This window comes from Natrix helvetica (assembly GCF_964273705.1).
Source record: "Natrix helvetica genome assembly, chromosome: 1".
Lineage (NCBI taxonomy): Eukaryota > Metazoa > Chordata > Lepidosauria > Squamata > Natricidae > Natrix > Natrix helvetica.
This window is the reverse complement of record NC_138548.1, coordinates 283148504-283172414: the sequence shown is the minus strand read 5'-3', so window position 1 is coordinate 283172414 and position 23911 is coordinate 283148504. Positions and strand designations below refer to the sequence as shown.

At 37.4% G+C, this 23911-nt stretch overlaps 1 protein-coding gene across 6 annotated transcripts in view; it reads right to left on the bottom strand.

Annotated features, from left to right (window-relative positions):
- Positions 1-21000, bottom strand: part of CNOT6 (CCR4-NOT transcription complex subunit 6) — a 58999-nt gene extending 37999 nt beyond the window's left edge. Inside the window, exons 1-2 of one of the 6 annotated variants that reach the window (XM_081941910.1) lie at positions 20845-21000; positions 167-284 (exon numbers count right to left, since the gene is read on the bottom strand). Coding sequence is in view for 1 of the 6 variants with exons in the window: in XM_081941909.1 (XP_081798035.1) it covers positions 19006-19075 (70 nt within the window). In the remaining 5 variants the exon portion in view is untranslated. The other 5 variants (XM_081941914.1, XM_081941912.1, XM_081941913.1 and 2 more) reach the window with 5 other exon arrangements.
- Positions 21001-23911: the final 2911 nt, after the last annotated feature.

Sequence of the window (23911 nt, the reverse complement as noted above, 5' to 3'; positions counted from 1 at the left end):
ACTTTGAAGCTGATCTCATGAATTCTAACAGAAGAATCTGTTTCTATGAAAGAACACCACCTATGAAGCTAAAAATGTTTTTAAACATACCTTTATAAATCAATGACAAAAAGTCTTCTTACCAAGGCTGAGAGCATTCAGTTTAGACAGAAAATGAAACACTCACATATATTACATAAGTGCTAAAAGAATTCAAGGTAGGGGCTGCTCTTAAATCCTTTAGCACTTTGTGGCACCACAGCAAGGAAAGATTTCAGAAAGCCCAGAATGAAAGACAATTTTCACTGAAATGACAAAAGATCTGATTCAGAGTAGTCAAAATCATTGGCAAAATAAAGGATATCCGTTATTTCTAGTGCTGCCTATGTAGCTCTATTTCTTTTGTTAATTAATGCATTCTGCTTCAGAGTTAACACCAATATTAAATTGCTCCATTTCATTTCCTTAATCCTGCTAGTTTTAATGTCATTCTTAACATAGGCCTGCTGTGATCCATCAAACAGAAAACAGACTCCCAGACATATCCTGTGCCTCATCAGGAGCTTGCTAAACTATTACCACTGGCTGCCTGGGATTGCAAAAAATAGGAGCTGACACTACCAAGCCTTCATATTTGACTGGGGATTGGGACTGGGTTTGATGAATTACAGATTACGAAGAATTTCTGCCCTATAAATAATTTATGATAGGTTGTTCCTTCATTTAGGTAAGAAAAAAATTCTCCAAAATTCAAATGCATATTGAAGGTTATCAAAATCCCAAGTTAATGTATTGATTCATTTTCCTAATTTGCAATGCTACTTACATTTTGTGATGTAGTTTATTTGGTCCACTGCTTAAGGCATAAGGCTAAAAATCAAGGGACTGTTGAGTCCCACCGTAGGCAAGAAAGCTGCCTGGATGACTTTGGCCCAGTCATTATCTCCCAACCAGACTCAGGCGACAAGTTGGTTGGTTAATTCCAGTTGCAACCAATGAATCAACAGTTAGTTGGTCTGAAAAAAGTCATCTCTTTACTTGTGGGGAAAAACTAGGCAGAGAAATAAATTTTGCGATTCTATTTCTGCATTTGGTTTTTTTTATCTTTCTTTGCCCTTTCTTCCAACTTTGCTGCCAACCCTTAGCAGTACCTCTGAATTCTTTACTGTTCAAACTGTGAAAACATACTTCTGAAAATGGGAATTTCCTTTCACTGCTTTCAGAATAAAGAATGTTGTCCTCTTTTGTTTCTATTTTACAACTGCCTTAACAAATAAAGCAAAAGGGTTGCAGCAGAATGGGTGAAGGTTTCCTTAGGTAAAAAACTAGAAGAAAACCTGACATATTTATATTATTGCTGTAATATATAAATAGAAAACAGAAATCAGTTCCTACTTGTTTCTTTCAATTTAAATTTTGCACTACTGTGTACTCTTGTGTGTGAGAGAGGGAGGGAGGGAGGGAGGGAGGGAGGGAGGGAGGGAGGGAGAGAGAGAGAGAGAGAAGCAGCTTTTCAGGTATATTTTGCTGGCTTATTTTTTGTGAAGCAGCATAAAAAATTCACAAAGAATACTAGGGTGTGGGCCTGCTGCTAGTTAAATTTATTACCTAAGAGTGCTTTGTAGATAATATTAAATTTTAATTCTAAAATCTTACAGATTTGCACATTTGCTTCTTTGACTTCTGCTCAAACTAAACGGATTATAGATAAGAAAAAAGCTATGAATGATAATTTGTATTATCCGCACGATTGATAAATATGTGGTTTACTTTCCATTCCTATCATCAGCATAAATTTAAATCCATTTGACAGGGATTTAAATTATCAAACTGTTTTCAATGAAACTGCCAAATGTGACAGCATATTAAACAATTTATTCCATAGCCATACCCAAAATTTATAACACAAATTGCCATTTGCAAGCCATTGCAATGCATTTATTTCAAACAATTCTATACCACTAGCCATGAAGCAATAAACTTATAATATTTAATAGTTTATATGTTGGAACCTCGGAGGTTGAGAACATAAAACATCATAATCTAATATCACCGTAGAACCAGGAATAAGAAAATGAATGACTGAAAATGTCAGTATGAAATTTTATTGACAATATGACATTCCCTTTACCAATAGGCAGAGAATATTTTTTCTATTCTCTTATCTTGGGATGTCTGCTGTGTTTTACAATTTCTTTCCTAAGCTGCGTCTGCATGTGTGTATGCGCGCTATCAATAGCAGTTGACAATTTGCATTCCTAGAGATTTTAGATAAGGGTTTCCTTCTAAAAGGCTCAGATAATTTTAAAAAATTAGTCAAGTCAAAAGCCCATCCTAATATATTCAATGACCTTATTTACAGCAGTTATGTAAAATGTTGTTGCATAAATCAGAATTTATTCTCTAGGGTATTCTCAACTTCTTTTTCAGATATCAAGTCAACGTGGAATGCTGTTACCCTTACATTCTAGAAGATACCTAACATTCTCAGATGCAAATTGATCTAATCTGGGTGAATCTAAATTGTGGGACAAATATAAATCTCAGCAGAGATGGGTAAAAAAGGAAAGGCTTTTGTTCTGGTGAATGTAACTTGTATCCATCAGTAAAACAAGTGACAGAATAAAATCCAAATTCTTGCATCAATCAATTTATCCCATTTTTTCAGTTAATTGGCTAAATCTGATACATATTCTGACAGTTCCAATACTATATTTATTTTTTTTAAATGCCTAATACAATGCGATACAATAGCAGAGTTGGAAGGGACCTTGGAGGTCTTCTAGTCCAAGGCAGGAAACCCTATACCATTTCAGACAAATGGCTATCCAACATCTTCTTAAAGACTTCCACTGTTGGGACATTCACAACTTCTGGAAGCAAGCTGTTCCACTGATTAATTGTTCTAACTGTCAGGAAATTTCTCCTCAGTTCTAAGTTGCTTCTCTCCTTGATTAGTTTCCACCCATTGCTTCTTGTGCTACCCTCAGGTGCCTTGGAGAATAGCTTGACTCCCTCTTCTTTGTGGCAACCCCTGAGATATCGGAACACTGCTATCAGTGCCTAAGTGCAAACAAAGATAAAGCTCTATACTTTTAATTAGATAAAAAAAGTAATAGCAATTATTCTGCTGTTAAATTTAATTTCCTGTACACAGGTAAAGGTATAGAAGTCTGCCTTGTACTGCTTCTAGTTGGTTGTTCTTTCCAGTTAACCTTTAAAAAAAGGGGGGGGGGTTATAGCTCTCAGTCATTCCCTACTAAGCAAATCACACTGAATGACACATAGATCCTGAAAACTACTGAAATGGGAAAGACACTGATAGATGTTTTGTATGCTTTCTTTGTACACTAGAATTTTACGCTTATAACTGTTTCATATTCCATTTCTTCAGGAATATAAAGTAAGAGAGAAATCAACTGTGTCAACAGATTAAAGCTCTATGAATCAATTCAAATATCCCTCCTGATTTTCTCTTTTTTGTAGCCCCTGTGTTCCTATGAATTTGCTCCACAGCCATTTAAAAACCCTATAGAAGAACTTTGGAGATAAAGGGGTCATAAACAAAAAGAAAAATTGCAAATGTGAACTCAGGGAATCCTACACAAAAACAAAAGCCTTCTTTAAATGCATTTACATGTGGTTTACAATTGAGGCCAACATTTCTGCTCTTAAGTGAGACACTTGCTAAGTGAGGTTTGCCCCATGTTATGACTTTTCTTGCCTCAGTTGTTAAGCGATTCATTGCAATTGTTAAGTTAGTAACATGGTTGTTAAGTGACACTGGCTTCCCCATTGATTTTGCTTTTCAGAAGGTTGCAAAAGGGAATCACATGACCTTGAGATACAGCAAGGGTCATTAAGTATGAAACAGTTGCCAAGCGTCTGAATTTTTATCACAGGATCATGGGGATTCTGGAAAAGTGCTGTTGTAACTTTGAATGGTCACTAATGAACTCTTGTAAATCAAGGACTACCTGTATTTGAAAAAAAATATGTGGTGTAAAATGGTAGGTTAACTATGAAAATACAGCTATCTATTTTAAGCCCAGAAAAGCAAATGTACTGTACATCTAGCACCTTATAACTGCCCAACATATGATCAATGCTATCAACCTCAAGAAACCACTTACAGTGAGCACAAAAAGTATAACCTGCCTTAGGAGGCTTCACAGCAAGAATTACAGGCCATTCTCCTATGCCTATGATTCACTGGATTAGGAAAAGCTTAACAAACTAGGCTCAATTTGAGTGTCTGAGGCTCAACAATAGAAGGCTATCCATGCCAAAAACAATAAAAACATACACCTAGATTGAAAAGTTGTCTCTTAAGCACCTAGCATTTATGCAATTAGTAGACTCTATTTTAAATTTAATAAATATGAAGACAGGTTAATCTAAATTGGGTGCAAAATACCACATAATATAGAAGCAGTAAAAACAGCTGCAGCAGATTCCTTTTTACAAGATTTTAATTTTTAAGGCAAGAAATCAAAACAGAGACCATTTAGATTTCATTAGCTAAAATGTGGTCAGAGCAGCTGATGTTTATTTAATTAGTCTATCTTTGCATAGTCCACAATTATTTGATACATGGTGAAATCATGTGATATAATTTTGATTCAGATTTTATCAATTTGAATGTTTACTGCTGTAATATTTCACTAATACTGACTGGTTATGCAATCTGATTTGGAAATGATATGGAATGTAACATTAGTGATTAAATTTCTTTGTACAGAACAATGTTGTTTCAAAGAAACAAAAAGCAACTTTAATTAAATGCAAGACTACATACTGTATCTCTCTAATTTCCTCACAACTCTCTTACTTTCCATCCTAAGAGGAAGTAAAATAGACTGATCAATTCACTTGTAGGACTTCCTGTACAAATCTGTAGTTTGTAGTGTTGCAGGTTTGACTTTTGAGCATTTAACAACATTAGTTATCTATATATTTATGTATTTCTTTAACTCCATCATCTGTGGGGGGAGGAATCATGAAGCTATGCATTTCAGACATTAAGTCTAGCTTAAAACTCTACAGCAGGGGTGTCCAAACGTGGCAACTTTTAAGACTTGTGGACTGTCTGGGGAGCTGGCTAGGAAATTCTGGGAGTTGAAGTCCACAAGTCTTAAAGTTGCCAAGTTTGGACACCCCTGCTCTACAGGATATTGAAGACTGATAGACATTGGTGGATTATTTGTTGCAAGACATAAGCAAATTCCCTTTTCCATTTCATTTCAGATTTTATAAATCGTGTATCTGTAAACATGATTAACAGCCATATTAATGTAGCCAAATAAGTTTTGTATTTTTCATTTTCTGCCCAATTTTAATTTTTTTTCTTCCTTTACTTTAAGTTTTTTTTAACACGATTCCACATTTCTGATCTACAAAATATATAGGAAAGTTCACAAAATGTGGTTGAATGGATACTTCCCTTCAAATATTGAGCTACTGGAAACTCAAATACTTGAATCTTCAATTATGTTTTAGGTTTATATATTACATTACAGTACTATTTATGAAGTTGTATATTCTAAACAATCAACTATTCCTAGTAGATCTAAATTAGATGGAAGAAATACCAAAAAAAAATCACTGTAAAGTTAATAGCATTAGTAATTACCTATGTTTCATGAATTCAATACAGTTCAATAGCAGAGTTGGAAAGGACCTTGGAGGTCTTCTAGTCCAACCCCCTGCCTAGACAGGAAAACCCTATACCGTTTCAGACAAATGGCTATCCAACATCTTCTTAAAGACTTCCAGTGTTGGGGCATTCACAACTTCTGGAGGCAAGCTGTTCCACTGATTAATTGTTCTCACTGTCAGGAAATTTCTGCTCAGTTCTAAGTTGCTTCTCTCCTTGATTAGTTTCCATCCATTGCTTCTTGTTCTACCCTCAGGTGCCTTGGAAAATAGTTGGACTCCCTCTTCTTTGTGGCAACCCCTGAGATATTGGAACACTGCTATCATGTCTCCCCTAGTCCTTCTTTCTCTTAAGCTAAACATACCCAGTTCCTGCAACCGTTCTTCATATGTTTTAGTCTCCAGTTCCCTAATCATCTTTGTTGCTCTTCTCTGCACTCTTTCTAGAGTCTCCACATCTTTTCTACATCGTGGCGACCAAAACTGAATGCAGTATTAACACTTGATGTAATGTAATCTTGATTCTATACCTCTGTTTATGAAGCCTAGAACTGTGTTGGTTTTTTTGGCAGCTGCTGTATATATTTAAATGGTTGTCCACTAGGACTCCAAGATCCCTTTCACAGTTACTACTGGTGAGCAAGGTACCACCTATACTGTACCTGTGCATTTCGTTTTTGTTGCCTAAATGTAGAACTTTACTTTTTTCACCATTGAATTTCATTTTATTAGATAGTGCCCAATGTTCAAGTTTGTCAAGATCCTTCTGTATCTTAAGACTATCTTCTGGAGTGTTGGCTATTCCTGCCAGCTTGGTGTCATCTGCAAATTTGATGAGTTCCCCATTTATTCCCTCATCCAAATCATTGATGAAGATGTTGAAAGAGTCCTGGGCCTTGGGGTACTCCACTGCATACTTCCCTCCATGTAGATGCAGTTCCATTGAGGACTACACGTTAAGTGCGGTTGGTAAGCCAGTTACGAATCCATCTGGTGGTGATGCTGTCTAACCCACATTCTTCTACTTTATCTAGTAGTAGGTTATGGTCTACCTTATCAAATGCCTTACTGAAGTAAACTATATCGACGGCATTCCTCTGGTCCACTAATTTTGTCACATTATCAAAGAATGCAATAAGATTAGTCTGGCATGATCTGTTTTTGACAAACCCATGTTGGCTTTTGGCTATTACTTTGTTTGCTTCTAGGTGTTCACTAATTCGTTGCTTGATTATCTTTTCCAGAATCTTTCCTGGTATTGAGGTCAGGCTGATAGGTCTGTAGTTTCCTGGATCTGTTTTTTCCCCCCTTTTTGAAGATGGGAACCACATCAGCTCTTTTCCAGTCCTCTGGTAGTTCCCCTGTGCTCCAGGATCTCTGAAAGATATAGTTCAGTGGTTCTGAGATCTCATCTGCCAGTTCCTTCAGAAACCTGGGGTGTAATCCATCCGGTCCTGAACTTGTCTAGGGTAGACAGGTGCTCACTTACCATTTTCTTCCCTATTTCAACTAATCTGATTTTTGTGGTGCTGTTTTTGATAGGTTGGACTGTTTTATCCCTTTGTGTAAAGACAGATGCAAAACATGGGTAAAATAGTTCTGCTTTCTCCCTGTTGCTTGTCACCTTCTTGCCACTTTCTCCCAGCAATGGATCAATTGTTTCCTTAACTTTTTTCTTGTTTTTAACATGTTGGAAGAAGTTTTTTTTTTAAACTTTTGTGGCAAGCCTTTCTTCATTGTGAGCCTTAACTTTCCTCGCTTCGTCTTTACATGCTCGGGCTATTTGCTAATATTCTGCTTTAGTTATGTCCCCCCTCTTTCTACTTTTTATACTTATCTTTTTTGTCTTTCAATTTTTTTTTTTTTGATTGAAATTTAATTTGTTAGCCACACCCTCTCCAAAAGGACTCGGGGCGGCGTACAATAAAACACATAAAATATACATATATATACAACACATATACAAATACAAATAAACACATATACATACATGTACCTGGAGGAGGTAACACTCATAAAATACATATAAAATACAATTAAAATAGCTATTTAAAACACCCTCAGTTCAAAAATTACAAATTTAAAAAAAAAAAACCCGTCAGGAGCAATAGGATAAAACTATGGTTGAGCCAGGCCAGCTAATTGGAAGAGGTGGGTCTTGAGCTTTACACGGAAGGAGCGGAGATCAGAGGTAATCCTGATATCAGGGGGGAGGTCATTCCACAGGGCTGGGCCCGCCACAGAGAAGGCTCTGCTCCTAGGAGCCGCCCCCCGACACTGTTTGGTGGACGGCACCTGGAGAAGTCCCTCTCTGTGCGAGCGAATTGGTCGTAGGGATGTATGGGGCAGGACGCGATCCCGCAGGTAACTAGGTCCTGTGCCATGGAGCGCTTTAAAGATCGTTATCAAAACCTTGAAATTTGTCAGAGAGTTCTTTATACAGCCATGCTGGTTTCTTTTGAGAGCTGTTATTTTTCTTCTTCATTAGTATTGTGCTAGACTGGGCTTTTGTAATCTCATTTTTCAAAATTTCCCAAGCTTCTTGAGTTCTTTTCCCCTTGAGGACTCTCATCCATGGAATTTTTCCCAAGCTCTAAGTTTATTGAAATTAGCTCTCTTAAAGTCCAAGACTCTAGTTTCACTTTGTTCTACTACTTGTGTTTGCATAATGTTGAATTCCAACATTGCATGGTCACTTGCCCCCAGGCTCCTATGGCTTCAACACCTTCTATCGTTTCCCCTCTGTTAGTGAGAATTAAGTCCAGTATGACTGATTCCCTTGTTCCCTTCTCTACTTTTTGGGAAACAAAGTTGTCTGTTAGGTTTGTTAGGAACCTGTTGGATCTTCCACTTGGTGCAGAGTTTGTTTCCCAGTTGATGTAAGGGTAGTTAAAATCCCCCACTACTACTGTAGTGTCCTTCCTACATACCTTATTTAGCTGACTAGCAAAAAGTTCATCTACTTCCTCTGCTTGGTTGGGTGGCCTGTAGTATAGACCTATGGCAATGTCATTTCCCCCCCAGCCTTTAATATTGACCCAAATGCATTCAAGATAGTTCTCATCATTGTTGTGCTCTATTTCTGTAGGGAGGTAATTATTTCTTATATGTAGTGCAACTCCACCTCCTCTTTTATTTGGTCTATTTCTTTTAAATAATTTAAATCCATCTAGCTGTATGTTCCATTTGTCGGTTTCATCCCATCAAGTTTCTGTAATGGCAACAATATCATATCTGCCCTCTTTTACTTGAATTTCTAATTCGCCCTGTTTATTCCTCATACTCTGTGCATTGTATAGACATTTGAGTCCATTTTGATTGACCCTGTGTTACATAACCTGTGTTATGCCTGACTGCCCCTATTTTCTTGCCACTTGTACGATTCATGCACATGGTATGGCACTCACTATTAAATGATTGGTTTTGCTTGACAGCGGGAGTGATAATCTTACCCGCACAAACATCTGTGTTACATGCACTGATAACCCTATGAATTTTAGATTGCTGGGGACAGAAATGTTCTGTATCAATTAATTCTCTGTTCCCGCTGTTCAGTTTAAATGTTTATCCAGAAAATCTGTGAATTTAATGCCAAGTAACTCAGTCCCTTTCTTGGATGGGTGCAAACCATCTCTTTTGTACAGGACGCCAGCTGCAGACATCATGACTAATAAAACTAAAGCCTTCCCTTTTACACCACTCCTTTAGCCACATATTAAACTCTGGTACACACTGGCCCTTCCCTTTTTGTTCCTTATGTACTGGTAAAACCTCTGAAAAGATAAGCCTACAACCTATACTACTAAGTTCATACCCCAAGCTCTGGAAATCATTCTTCACAGAAAGGACATCTTTTTGGGACAGATCATTTGTGCCAAGATGTATAATAGCATCAACATCACAGTCCTTACTTGCATTCTTGACTATCTTAAGAGTACGCCTCTTGTCTCTGGTGGCAGTAGCACCTGGCAGACACCTGACCTCTTTTAAAACTTCCATATCCTTTCCTAAATTCACATCCCTTATGATTGAATCACCAACCAGAAGGTGACTTCTCTTTTTGCATACCTTGCTCTTCTCTTGTGCAACTGATGTGTGATACCTAGTTCCCCATTTTGCCTTTCCGAAGTAAGTTCTTCATTTTGGACCACGATCTCCTGCTTATTTAAGTCATCATTATCACAACTACCTTGATCTCTTTAGTGCCCCCATTAGGGTCAGCAAGGACGCTATATCTGTTATGCTGGTCATAGCAAAAGCTTTGTGTTTATGGTTCACAGCTCTCACCATGCCAGATCCCACGGTTGTCCAGACTGCTCTTCTCCTGCAGGATCTTTGCGGTATGGGGGGCTGATAGATTGGCATCTCCATAGAGTGGAATGGCTGAATTGGACACCAAATTTCTGCTTGGAGAGCACAGATTAGAGATTCTAGATAGGTAATCTGCCTATGTAGACTAGTAATTTGTTTACAAAGGGGACAGTATCCAAATTTGAAAAGAGTACTGCGAAAGACAGGTGCAAGACAGCTATTACATTGAACTAAACCGGTCAATCAATTTAATAAGGTCTCAGCCGTAACTAGACATTCAGTAAGCAATGAGGTGGATTTAACTCTAATTGCTTAATTATATTTGTCTTATTTTGTATACGCAAACTAAAATGGATAGTTTTTTCCCTTTCCTTTTGAAACTGCCGCGGTTCGCCGCTCAACTGCTTGCCAGGAGCAGCAGAGCGTTTCCCAGAATAACACTTAGTGTCCAGACAGGGAGAAGAATAGCTCCCCAAGCGCCCCGTTAGAAGGAAAAACGGATTCCCTGCGTGACTGTAAGGCGGGAAGGTGCAGGCGAAACGATGACAGCCGTTTGTGCTTGAAGTGTCACCTCAGCAGACGTTAGCCTTTGCGCCCTGACAGGGCTTAGAGGCTCTGACCCGCTAAACGACTGACCGCTAAGGACCTTAGGGCTGCAGGGTCTCTGCCTTGTATTATTGGTGTAATAACTCCAATTACTCACAATCCACACTCTCTTAAAGCTGAAAATACGAGCCCTTTTAGAGCGGAGATAAACAATGACACAGCCTTCCTCATTGAAGGACTGAGTCGAAAGCTGGGTCTATCTAGCAACAGGGGCGGAGCTTAATGTTACCAGACTCAGTCCTCAATATGATTGGATGAAGTTTAACCCAGCCTGGATGCTGCCTCTACCACTAGGGAAAATGGATGAGGAAATTCAAAAATAACGGAAAAAAACAAGTCATACCATATTAGCTTTTGGACACTCACTAGCCAGGATTACCCCAAAAAGCAAATCATACTGCAATTCAGAGTATCAAAAGCATAAAAAATATTAATAGATACCAGGGTACATGTAATTCAATGCACCAAAAATTATTTTACGTTATAATAAATCATGATTGATTAAAAATACTCTGAATTCTGGGCACTGCAGTCCCAAGAGTATGACAATTCCAGTTCGGTAAAGTTACATTTGGAAATATCTCCAAAATATGCAAGCACTATATTTTAAATAAATTAGCTCTATGTCAGCAAAAACTAGATTTCAGATATAAATACTAAATTCCAAAGCAACTACAATATAGAGAATACAATATAGCTTGCTAAGAGAAACAAAGAGTTCGTTCAAACAGCTCAGCAAATTCCTATCTTCAATTTTAAAAATAGATACAACTGATTGAGACATTAGATGTTTAGCACCCATTAACTTTTTATGAAAGTGATGCTTATGTGCTATCATAAAGCTCTTATTATTTTTTCACTTCAGTAAGTCCAAACAGAATCCTATTAGAGCACTAGCTTCCCGAAAAGAAATTCTCTTTCTAAATATCATACAGACACTGTAAATGTTATACCATGTAACATTTGGAATGAACATTTTAAAAGATATTTTTTCAAAATAATTTTTGTTTTGAACAAAAAGAATGAGGCGCATCAAGTCTCTAAAGTGCAGGCCTAGCTTCTTGGTACTTCTGGTATATTTACAGTATCCTATGATTTTTTTAAACAAAGATTTTCCCATTGAAGTTCTATCTCCCAATTGATGTAAAGCTGCCAAATTTACACAATATTTACTGGTAAAAGTGCACCAGGATATTAAAGAAAGTTTACACTTCTCTGGATTTTACATCCCCTGATGTTAGACTTGCAGTACTCCCAGCCTAAGCCACACTGGAAAAAACATATGGCTGATCACTTGGAGAGTTGCAAACCACATTAAGAACAAGAGAAAATCCAGTTAAAGTAATATTCTTATTTGGAATAAAAGTAATTCGGGCAAATATGCTAAAAATTGGAAATCTTAAGAACTTATTTGCACTGTTTTAACTACTTAAAGCAGAATATTTGAAATTCTACCATTTTTACTGCTGTACACCAAAGATTTTCAAATAATTCATATTTATTGGTGAAGTAAGTTAAACCTTTTTAGAAAATAAAAAAAAATCAAGGTCACTATCTCTAACATTTTCAAGAATTGGAGCTCAATCACTGGAGTGAACTATTTTTACAATAAAGCCTATTAATGTAGTACAATTTTAAATTGTGTTATACTTCATTTTCTTTTTTGCTCTTAAATCAGAGTTAAAATCCAGTTAATCATTATGAACTTTATAATTAATTTACTTAATAATCTATGGAAGAAGTAATGGTCCATAAGCTGGATCCAAGGCAAGAAAGATAAGGAAATGGAGGTGATAACAGAATGCCTAAAATAGCAATCTGATTTGCACAACAAGTTCAGCTATAGGTTTTCCTGGTTTAGCATATGTGTGGACCTCATTGTTGGTAAAATGTAATTTATGGCTTAACAATAACCTTCACAACTGTAGTTTATACACTAAATCATAGTTAGGGTTAGGGTCACCAGATCACTTGGGAGAACAGTCAACAAGAAAGGTGGAAATACCAAACAAGTGATGTTGAATTGATCTATTACACATTAGATCAACAGGCCAACCAATCCAACTCTGGCACATCAATCAGATCATACAGTTGTCTAGTCAGAGGTTGAGAGTTGAAATCAAGAATACATATATGCCAACAGTACAAAGAACACAGGTGAAACAAGAACTGTGCCTTTGGATCAGTCATTATGTGGCATATATAATTTCTAATATCCAAACATGTGTAGAATGCAGTTATATCCCTATAGTGTCTTAATAGCTTAAGTATTTCAAACAATATATACATTCTCCATCTCTTATCTTTCCCATTTGCATAATTGTCATCTGTTAATTGTTCACAACCTCAAAGGCATTTGAATCTGGCTCTTAAAAAGAACTTTAATTGTGATGGGAAGATTAATGAATTTATAAAATTGGCTGGTTTCCCTCTGGAATAATTAAACTGAATTTATATAGATTTAGGAATAAGACCTTTCTTAGTCTGATAATCAATGTTTAGGAGCCATTCTCTAATTACTTTCTTAGTTTGAATAAATTCAAAAAAGCTGTGAGAACTCAAAAAAAAAAAAGCCACAGGAAGGAAGGTTTTTTAAACCATGTAGTTTATCATAGGATGTATGGAATCAATAGAAGCCGCTGTAATATAGTGGCACTTGACCCAGTAATTAATAATTAATAACCAAGCTCTTAACCTACTTTTGGATATGTATTTTGAGACATGGAACAGAATTCTGATCAACTTAGTTTGCACTATTTCCATTTATCTATAATTTGGGCAAGGACTTAGCTGGGAACCATAAAGCAGCTGAGCCAGAGATTTAGCTGTTAATAGTTTTACAGCCACAAGGATACCTCCTTCGTCTTTAGTGTGAAAGAACTTTAGAATGACTAAATATTCACGCCATGACCTCATGTCTTGAAGATCAAACCTAAGTATTCAAAAAACATTCTCCTGCTCAGTCCCTTTGCCATCTGTTATCCAGTGGAGACTCCTAAATATTTTATCAAAGACTGTTATTTTGGTCTTTTAGTGGTTAATCACAAGTTGATATTCCCTGCAGTAGCACACTAAAGTGTTAAGAGTATGGTTAAGGCCAGCTGCAGTGGGGAAATAATGATTGCATGAAGTAATAAAGGGACATTCACATGTGCAATTCTGAGGGGATAAAAGCTTGGGTCTTAAGAGTTCTTTAGCACTGACTTCATGATACATTAAATAGGGTAGGCACAATGCCCAACATTTCTCTGTGCTGAAATTAGCTTAGATGGTAGATCCTAGGTCTTTGAGAAATAGTAATCCCAAAACAGTACTAAAACATTTGAGTTTTGCCCATAGGAGAGGCCTTGAAATCAAATCAAATGCCAATTTAAAATCAGCAAATGTCAGGTATGAAAAAACAGGTCCACTGGTGAAGAGTTCAATAAAGAATACTTTATTGCTCATGCTTATTTTACAGGAATCTTCCTAGACTGATGATTGAACCTGGGCTAGACTAGATCAATGGCGTGTGTGTGTGTGTGTGTGTGTGTGTGTGTGTGTGTGTCAGACCTTGGCCTCTTGACCTACGTAAAGATTCCAGACTAATTTCCGGCTTCACTCCTAATCTGGCGTCAGATATTTGTGCATTGCATTGTTGAAACAATTTACAAGCAGAGTAGAGCTCTTTTAGCCATCACATACTCATGATCCAACCATCTCCCAGTTCTATAATTTATAATTGTTTTAGATTATTTGGCAACCTGTTTTGCAGGTCTGATTAAAAGAAAACTAGTTTTTAAGTAGATGTGGTTCCATAGACTTTATCAGAGTTCCATGTAACTTCCTCATCTCTGGAAAAATGTACTCAAAAGTTATCCTACCCATAGAAATAAAAGCACAAACTTTATATGTCAAATGGAATAGAAAAGTGTTTTTCTTTTTAGGAATCTTCTATATAGACATAATACCTATGCTTTGGGTTAGGTGGGTAACTGTGTTAAGAACTTTTGTTTGATTTTGCAGACCAGTTCTTCCTAATATTCTGATTGGAAACATGATACCTAGCATGGCATAACAATTAATGTGCTGGATGAAGAGTATAAAGACACAGGTTCTAATCCTCCCTTAAGTTTTTTTATTAGGAATAATGACTGTGAAATATAAAAAAGAAATTCAGTATTTAATATTACATATAATTATGGTGGAAAGGATTGCCTTTGCCTAGAAATGGAAAAACAAATTAATTCCAAGCGAAGATGAAATAATAAGAAAGGTTAGGGACTATGCTGAAATGGACAAATTAACAAAAGAAATCCAGGGAAAAGAAGAAACAGAATACTACCAGATATATATCCAAGTGGTTTAAACTTACTAGAGGTAATCAGCCAATATAGCAGACAGAGGAGTAAGATAAGAGGGTTAAGAATGGTGAAATACAAATGAAATATAATAGAAGGGGAAACAATATAAGATGAGCGATATCGATTGGCAATTGCTATTAGAAACAACAGGAAGCTCCTGTTCGTATTGTATTGTGTAAATGTGGGGTACATTTTGTGTATGTGTATTTTACATGTTTGTAAATATTTTTTTTTAAAAATGGCCCCATAGTAGAGATCATGTAACACTGAAAAACTTCTTTCAAAAAGCAGCATAAAATATTATATTGAAGCGACTAAACCTTAGTAGGAAAGAGCGTAACTGTTGGGGGCAATATGCTGACTGTAAACCGTTTAGAGAGGGCTGTAAAAGCACTATGAAGCGGCATGTAAGTCTAAGTGCTATTGCTATTGCTATAACTATAAATACATATACAAGCAATTTCCAATCTTAAGTAGTAGAAATAAATGATAGAAAAATGAGGAACTGATATTCGAGTAAACAGATGTTGCGGTAATAAACAAGAAAGCTATTTCCAGTGCACAACATAAATGAATTTAGTTTTCTAGCAAAATACAGCCCTAGTTAAGCTTCTTTCCAGACCTAATTATGTTATAAGTAGACTATGCTTCAAGCAATTAAGAGAGACAAATAGTATTGGTAGTAAGCGGATGCTGGACAGGAGATTGTCCACATGGGCATTTGTTTGTGCACCTATTACAAAAACAAAACTGAGTAAGTGAAATTAATATTCGGCTTAAGACTCATGCAAAAATTGAAATTCTTTTCAAAGTAATTAAGAAACTTCATATTGTACCATGCAATTTCTCTCTTACACAAAGAACAGAATATTTCCCCCATTAAAATTCTATGTTATCAAATACGATTCATTCTGAATTTTGATTCTGAAACCTTGTTACACACATTATATAATATTCTACAATTTATTAATGGTGTCTAAACACAATATAGAAAAGCAAGGATGAGTTATTGACTTCTCAATTAATTTGTCAGCAAACTCCTGCAGCAAACACCAGTGCTACACATTATTATTATTTGCAATTTGTGGAAATATAGCAAAACATAATAGGTACTGTATTAGAGTTCTGAGGTTCAGCAAGCTTCATGTCATGCAACAATTTTAACAACTGACCACTACAATATAAAAAAGACTTTATATTGCAATAAAAGATGCAATTTCAGTAAACTACTAATGTTTGTAGCCTGCTACCAAGGATTACAATATTAAAACAAGAGTTTTATGCTATCAATTACTTTTACTTTCATTGACAGTGGGAAAATCTGGTTTCTCAAATGTTAATTATATCAGACCATCATCTGTTTTTCTTATTTGTAGTTTTACATATTGCAGATTCAGCAAGACATCTAAATAAAAATGCAATTTGTTTTCTATTGGTCTTCGCATAAACGATTCCCTAAACTTTACACAAACTTTGCTATATCTGTTTAAATGGTAAAATAATTACTGCTTTGCATGTGTCATCCTAGGCCCAATTTTCAATCCAGCTCCCAAAACAGGTAAGTGAACGCACATCTTTTTTTTTTCATTTGCAGTCTTTCCATTTAACACAGGGAAAAGCATCCACTGAAAAAATAGGGATTCAAATGATTAATTTCATATTCTATATCATATTCTATGATATGAATATGATATGATCCCATCCTACCATATTCATATGCAAGTGTATGAGGAAAACTGACTTAGAATTCCAGTTTTGAATATAAAGCCCAAGTTGTCCAGTAAGCATGTAACAAGAAGTGTTCTCACAAAAAATACTAGTTCAACAGTGGTTGTTTAAACTTACCAAAATGTTTGCTTTATAAAAACAACAACTAAGCATTAATCTATTTTCAGTTTTTTCAGGAAATATATTTAGCTCGCCAAGACTAAATTGTCAAATTTATTTTTAAGCCAGACATTCTGGGGAATTATTAATGCTTTTTCTCTGAATAGTCATTTTGAATCATAAGCGCTTTAAGAATAGAAATACACAAGTTTTAATATACAGGTAGTCCTCAACTTACAACTGTTCATTTAATGATTGTTCAAAGTTATAACAGCACTGAAAACAGTAACTTATGACCAGTTTTCACACCATTTGCAGTATCCCTAAGATTCAGGCACATGTCAACCGGCTCATATTTATGATGGCTACAGTGCCCCGGGATCATTTGATCACCATTTGTGATCTTTTGAGAAGCAAAGCCAATGGGGAAGCCAGATTCACTTAACAACCATGTTACTAATGTAAGGACTGCAGATTCACTTAATAATTGTGGCAAGAAAGGTCATAAAATGGGCAAAATTCACTTACCAACTTTGCTTAGCAGCAGAAATCTTGGACTCAATTGTAGCCATAAGTTGAGGACTACCTGTAGTGCCTTCCAAATATTTCCACAGTTAAACCTAATTTACACTGGAGGATGCTAGTTGTTTAGCCAATCAAGATTAAATTTATTTTTAAACTCATTGTAAATTAATTTAGTTTAAAATTACTTCACTGCTCCACTAAATTACTGTATGTTTTGTAATATTTGCTTAGTATCATACTTCAGTCTGAAGTAACCAGATTGTCTAGAGTATTTTAAGCAGAATGCTCTCATAATATAATCTAATATATATTATTTCACTAAGAAATTGTGGGGCTAGCCATTAGATCTGTGTTACATGTGAATCACATCACTATAAATGTGTAAACTATGGATTAATGCAACATATGATTCACTCTTCTGGCTGCAATAAATGTTTCATCTAGGTGAGCAAGATTACTAAAAGAGGGCTGGAATGCTTTGCCCCTGATGGTTCATTCGGTTTCTATTTGAAGACAGAAATCGCATTCATCACAGAAAATAGACGAGTTCAGACAATAGTATGAAGGATTTCATCCATCCTCATCTACCAATCTGCTGTTTCCATTTTGGGCATAGATGACGCAAAAGTCCTTTTTATTTGTCTAATGTAAGACCCAAGGAGTTGGTAGCAAAGTTTATAAAGGATTATGTCTTTCCTCTGCTACCAGCATGAGGTATCGTTATGTTAAACACACAAATAGTGAATTTTTGTATATATTATAAATACAGTAATTGCTGGTCTTGCATGAACAAACTTCACTTTCTAAATCAGTCTGTGATAAAGGGAAGATGCGCCCTTCCTTTCATCTTGCTTTGTCATTTATGATGCATAAGTAAGATAGTACTTAAAATCATAGGTTAAGGAAGAAACAAAATGGTCCACAATGGATGACAGACCAAAGGAAGGATGCCTGGTTTCTATGCTTCATGAAGAAAAATGGCTCTTTCAGTAAAATATATTGTAAATATCAAGAAATACATATCAGTCATTTTTATAAAAATGAACTGATTCAAGAGATTCAGGTGAAAAGGGAATAAAGCTTTAATCCACATGTGAATGATTTCAAGTATATGAATAAATCTCTAGAGAAGGCTTCATACCTAGCAACACACTCCAGAGTCCATTCAAATCAGTAGGGAGAACACAAGGTAGATAGGTAATTCTGTAAAATTACCCTAGTGAAAATGTTGATAAATCCCCAATTATGACACCTGCTCTAGGATAAAAACAAATGCAAAATACAATACAATCACCAGTCATTATTTGCAAACCTTTCACACAAAACATTAATCCTCTTAAATTTTAAGTCTGTTAGCAACCTGATAACATAATTTTGAAATGCCAAAATTTATAACTATTTAGAACACAGTTCCCATCTTCTTCATTGAAATATGTTTAACATAATCACATGAACACAAAGGGTTCAGAGTATAATCATATCATTATCTAGTTTATTAAGATATTGAAAAATCCTGAAATGATCCAGATAACATTTATAATATTTTGGAAAATGTTATCAACACTCTTACCACATACCATGTAAGATTAATAATTTACACTGTTGCAACAGACAACAGTAAGTTACTGATAAGTTAACACAAAAGTTTATTAGCAAACATTTACAAGTTAAACGCTTACATATTCAAAATGGCCAATATGAAAATAACACTGCATATGGAAATATCAAATAAAACATGGCTTCCAAAAGTGAAATTTACCATTTTTGTTGCCCAAGTAGGCTTTTCTTTTATTCCCAACCATAAAAAAGTCCAGGTTTCTCACCAACATACTAGCCTTTACTGAATAATTCTCTCTAATCAAAGAACAGGAAACAGTTTTATTTTTATACCCTAGCCTCAAACATTTGCATTTCAATTCTCCAGCTTACACCTATATGTGGGGTTTGCTGTCTCCGTAGGCCAGCTGTCTTTCTACACATACTCAACTCCTGCCCTTGTTTTATTACATTGGCTAGCACAGCTGCCAATCATTTCAGCTAATGCTCTTTCCTTTCTATTTCAGACACAGACCGCCTGTATTACCAACTAGGCCTTTCAGCACCACCACCGCAAAAACAAGCTTCAATTTATCACCAACTATGGATCCTGTTCCCAGCAATCAGGCTTATTCGTCTGCAAATTTCCTTAAAGTCGTAATCTATTTTTCTTTCAGATGGCAGAGAGGAAGAGACATTGTTTTAGAGGTTGGAGTCCCCTCTTTTCCTTTACTTATTCCTAAATAGCTCCAAAGAGTTGCAGCAGCCTTCCGTTTGGGTTAAACCAGTTTCATCTCATGCCATTATTTCCTCAATTGTTTGGGGGTGTTTTTTTTACTATAAACTGATACTTAAAGGATATCTGTGCAATGGATCCAAGGGTCTTGAAGGTGGGGGGGTAGACCAAGTTACTTAATGAGCTTCCAAAACCTAATAGAACGTCAAGGAAAAGCTTCTCCCCCGCCCACCCTCCCACCCCTTCTTCCACTCCTTCCCCTCCTCGCCTCTGCCACCCCAGCTCTTGTCAACAAGGACTGAGCACACGTCACTTCCTCCAGAACCTTCCCACAGCTTCCAGGAAGGCTCACCCGCCCCTTTTAGTGCAAAACATCCATCCTCTTTCGCAGACTCAAAAAACTTTTTCTTCTTAGGGACTCGGACGGTTCTTGCCACCCCCTCAAGAAGGCTCCTCGCCTCCCCTTTAAAAATAGCCCCGCTTTCTGGATCCAATTCCGTCAGCTCTAAAGCTCCCCGGATCGTCATCTCCACCACCATATTTCTCACTCTCTCTCTCACACACACACACATACTAGACACACACGCCCCCCCCTTCGTAAAGATCTAAGAGACCTTGTACACAACCCTCCCCCGACGGCAATAGATTCCTTTCGAGCGAATGGTCGCCAGTCCCCGTTTCCTTCCGGTAGTGCTGGCAGCAGCCCCCACCCCCCCCCACCCCGGAGCTTTCCCTTCCCCCCCCCCCACCCCGCATCCCCTTCAGAATTCCTCACCAACCGCTCCACCCAATTCAAGCCTCCCCCCCACTCTCCCGGCTGGCTGGGTCTGGCGTTCGTCCTCATTCCCCTCCCCTCCCACTCTTCCCCTCCCCTGAGAACAACAACCTCTCTTACTCTCCAGAGTAGTAATTCTCGCTTCCTCTTCTGCTTCCACAAACCCGCACTGACTACTACGCCCGGCCCTCGAATACAGCCCCCATCCTCCGCTCACCATCTGCTCCCCTGACCTCCACAACACCTATCGTTCCCCCCGCGCCCAACGACACCCCGACCCAACGGTCGGGTTTCCTCGCTTCCTCCCCAGCTCCGGGGTATCAGCGCCCGCTTCTTTTCCCCTCTCCCTCCCCCCCAGCAGACTCACTTCATTAACCCCGAGGAGCCCCGACCGTTTCCCTCCTCTCCTCGGTTGCCCTCCCGTCTGCCCCCAGGCTGGCCTCCGTCCCGTCCCCCCCCCCCGCCCGATCGATCCTCCAGAGAGGGGGGGGGACGGAGGAAGGGAGCGGAACAGCCCCACCCGCGCCTCCCCCTCCGTTGCCCCCCCGTACCTGTAACTGCAGCATCCCCGTCTCTGAGCTGCCGGCCTGGCTCTTTGTTTCCTGCCGCGGGCCGGACAGGAGAACTGGCTCCCCCCGCCTCCTTCTTCGCCTCCTCCTCCTTTTCCTCCTCCGCCTCCTTCTCACACTCATTGAAAGCAAACAAGCATCATGGCGGCGGCAGCGGCGACAACGGCACGGGGAGCGCCTAGGCCCGGCCCACATCGCTCGGCTCGGCCGCCCACTCCTCGCCGCGATTGGACGGCCGGCGCAGGGCAGGCTCGGCGGGCGGCTATGGCTACGCAGAGCCAGAGAGACGCGGGCGGAGATGGGGAGGACGGGCCTTTAAGAGGGACGAAGCGGCGGCGGAGAAGAAGAAGCCGCGTCCGCAGCCCCGCCGAAGAGGAGCGCTTGCAAGTCGAGGCATTGCCCGTCTCAGCAGAGAATTCCCCGGGTTGGGGGTAGGTGGGTGTCAGTAGGACCCGAATGATTGGAGAGACTTCCTATCAAGAAATCTCAGGGCTGTGTTGAGTAGACTTGAAACTATGGGGCTAAAGATGCAGAGGCACTAATATTGACCTACTCTAGCAAGCAAGAATCGTGTACGCCTAGTCCTCGACTTACAACAGTTCATTTAGTGACCATTCAAAGTTGCAACTGCACTGAAAAAAGTGACTCGTTTTTTACAGTTACGCCCTTTGCAGCATCCCCATGATCACGCAATCAAAATTCAGATGCTTGGCAACTGGTTCATACTTACGGCCTGAGGTCATGGGAACCCATTTTGTGACAAGCAAAGTCAATGGGGAAACCAGATTGACCAGTTATTGACTTACCAATTGCAGTGATTCACTTAACAACTGTGGCAAGAATAGTCGTAAAATCGGGCAAAACTTACTTAACAAATGTCTCTCTTAACAACAGAAAATGTGGGGCTCAATTGTGGTCGTAAGCCGAGAACTACCTGTACTATGGTTGTAATAATAGGAGCCATATTGGATGATTTTACAAAGACTACCTAGGACTAGGTCCTAGGAGGATCAGTGACCATAGTTCGTTCATTTACTCATTGGCAGTGTGCCTTAAACAGTGGGAAGTGAAGTGCCACTCCTGCACCAAATCAGCATAGAATCTAATTATTTAAAGGTCTCCCTAGATATTAAATTTTTAAAAAACAAGGAAGAAAGCCATGACAAACTAATTACTGTACAGAAATTTTAAAAAATCAAAACCAACAAAAGTACACGTAGTCCTTGACAAGAGTTCATTTACTGACTGTTCAAAGTTATGGCACTGAAAAAAGTGACGATGTTTTTTTCATACTTACGACCATTGAAGTATCCCCATGGTCACATGTTCAAAAGTCAGACACTTGGCAATTGACTCATATTTAGGATGGTTGCAGAATCCTGAATCATCCCCTTTTGTGATCTGGCAAGCGAAGTCAATGCGGAAGCCACATTCACTTAACACCTGTTATTAACATCTGCAGTGATTCACTTAACTGTTCCAAGGAAGGTTGTTATCGGGCAAAATTCATTTACATGTCTGCAACAGAAATTTTGGGCTCATTTGTGGTCGTAAATTAGGGACTATCTGCATTTACTTAAGTTGTAAAAATATTAAACCATTAATTTGTTTTAATGTAACAGATGACTTTGTCTCAATGTTTATATCTTTCGTTTTAATATTTGGCTAAGCTATTTTTTTTAAGAGAAAATGAATTTAAGAAGACTATAAAAATCAAATGTTGTAAATGCTTAGGGAATTGTTTTAAAAACCATGATTGCTGCAACTTTTCATAAATAAAAAAATGAAACATTTTTATTGTATTTAAAAAACAATACAGAAATATAGGGATTTCATAATTTACTTAATTATCACATGAAAATGATCAGGTCATTTGAATATTGCAAAGAAATTACATGCTACTTATTTAAGCCAGTAACTGAAAAAAATCAGGAATTCTTTTTTTAAAAAAATAGGTGTATTAATTGTTTACATTATGCTACAACTAAATTCAATGGTAAGATCATTGGTTGGTGTTAGTCGCGAAGTCGTGTCCATCACGACCCTTTGGACAATGTTCCTCCGGGCCTTCCTGTCCTCTACCATCCCCTGGAGTCTATTTAAGCTCAAGACTCACCTCACTCACAGATCAATAATATGCAACATAATTTCTAGTTTTCTGAAGTTACAGGTTGTAATATTCAGAAATTTGAAAATATTGAATTTATTTCATTAAAGCATTTTAACTGGACCTTGCCATGGGATAGTATGTGTTTTACAAGGCAATGCGGTACCAGAAAGTTTTTTAAATGAAAAGTACATGGTGTTTGTGAATCTGTTGCATATATGTATATGATATAATGCCAAATGAGAATGTAATTAGTGTAAAGAATAGGTCTCAGATTTGTACATTGAATGGAATCTGACTAATTGCCTTAAGTATATTATGTAAAATTAATATTGTCAAAGCTTACCAGTTTTTATTCAAAAGAATAATCTTTACTGATCACGTGACCTTGCTTGATAATGTATTCATGTACTTACTAATTATTTATTAGTAGTTTGGATGGCCATTAGCGGTGATAAAAAGATACAGAAAAGCCTAACCTCTTCCTATCATCTAGCAGTTGTCTAGGCTTTTGTCACCAACTTATTGAAGAAACTATCCTCATCAGGAGACTAATTTTTAAAAGAAAAAGTATGCATACAGTATTAGAAATATAATGCAACCTCAAATTTAGTTATCAGCAAAATAAAATAATAAAAGACAAGGTATGAAAAATTATGCTGATTATGTTATAAATAGAAAACCTCAAAAGAATTGACTATATTTAAACATGATCCTTTCTTGAAAACCCTTAATTCAACTATTGACAATTACATCTATAAACAATTTTTACTGCAAATGTATCTTTATAATATTGAATAATCATTCTTTTAGCCAGTCCTCATCCCTAAAAATCCATAATTTTTATTCCAAATCAAGTGTCAATTCTTCCCAAGATGATCATAACATATTTAATACACAGTGTTTTCCTTGAGTCTTGTTTTGTTTATTTCACTAAATATA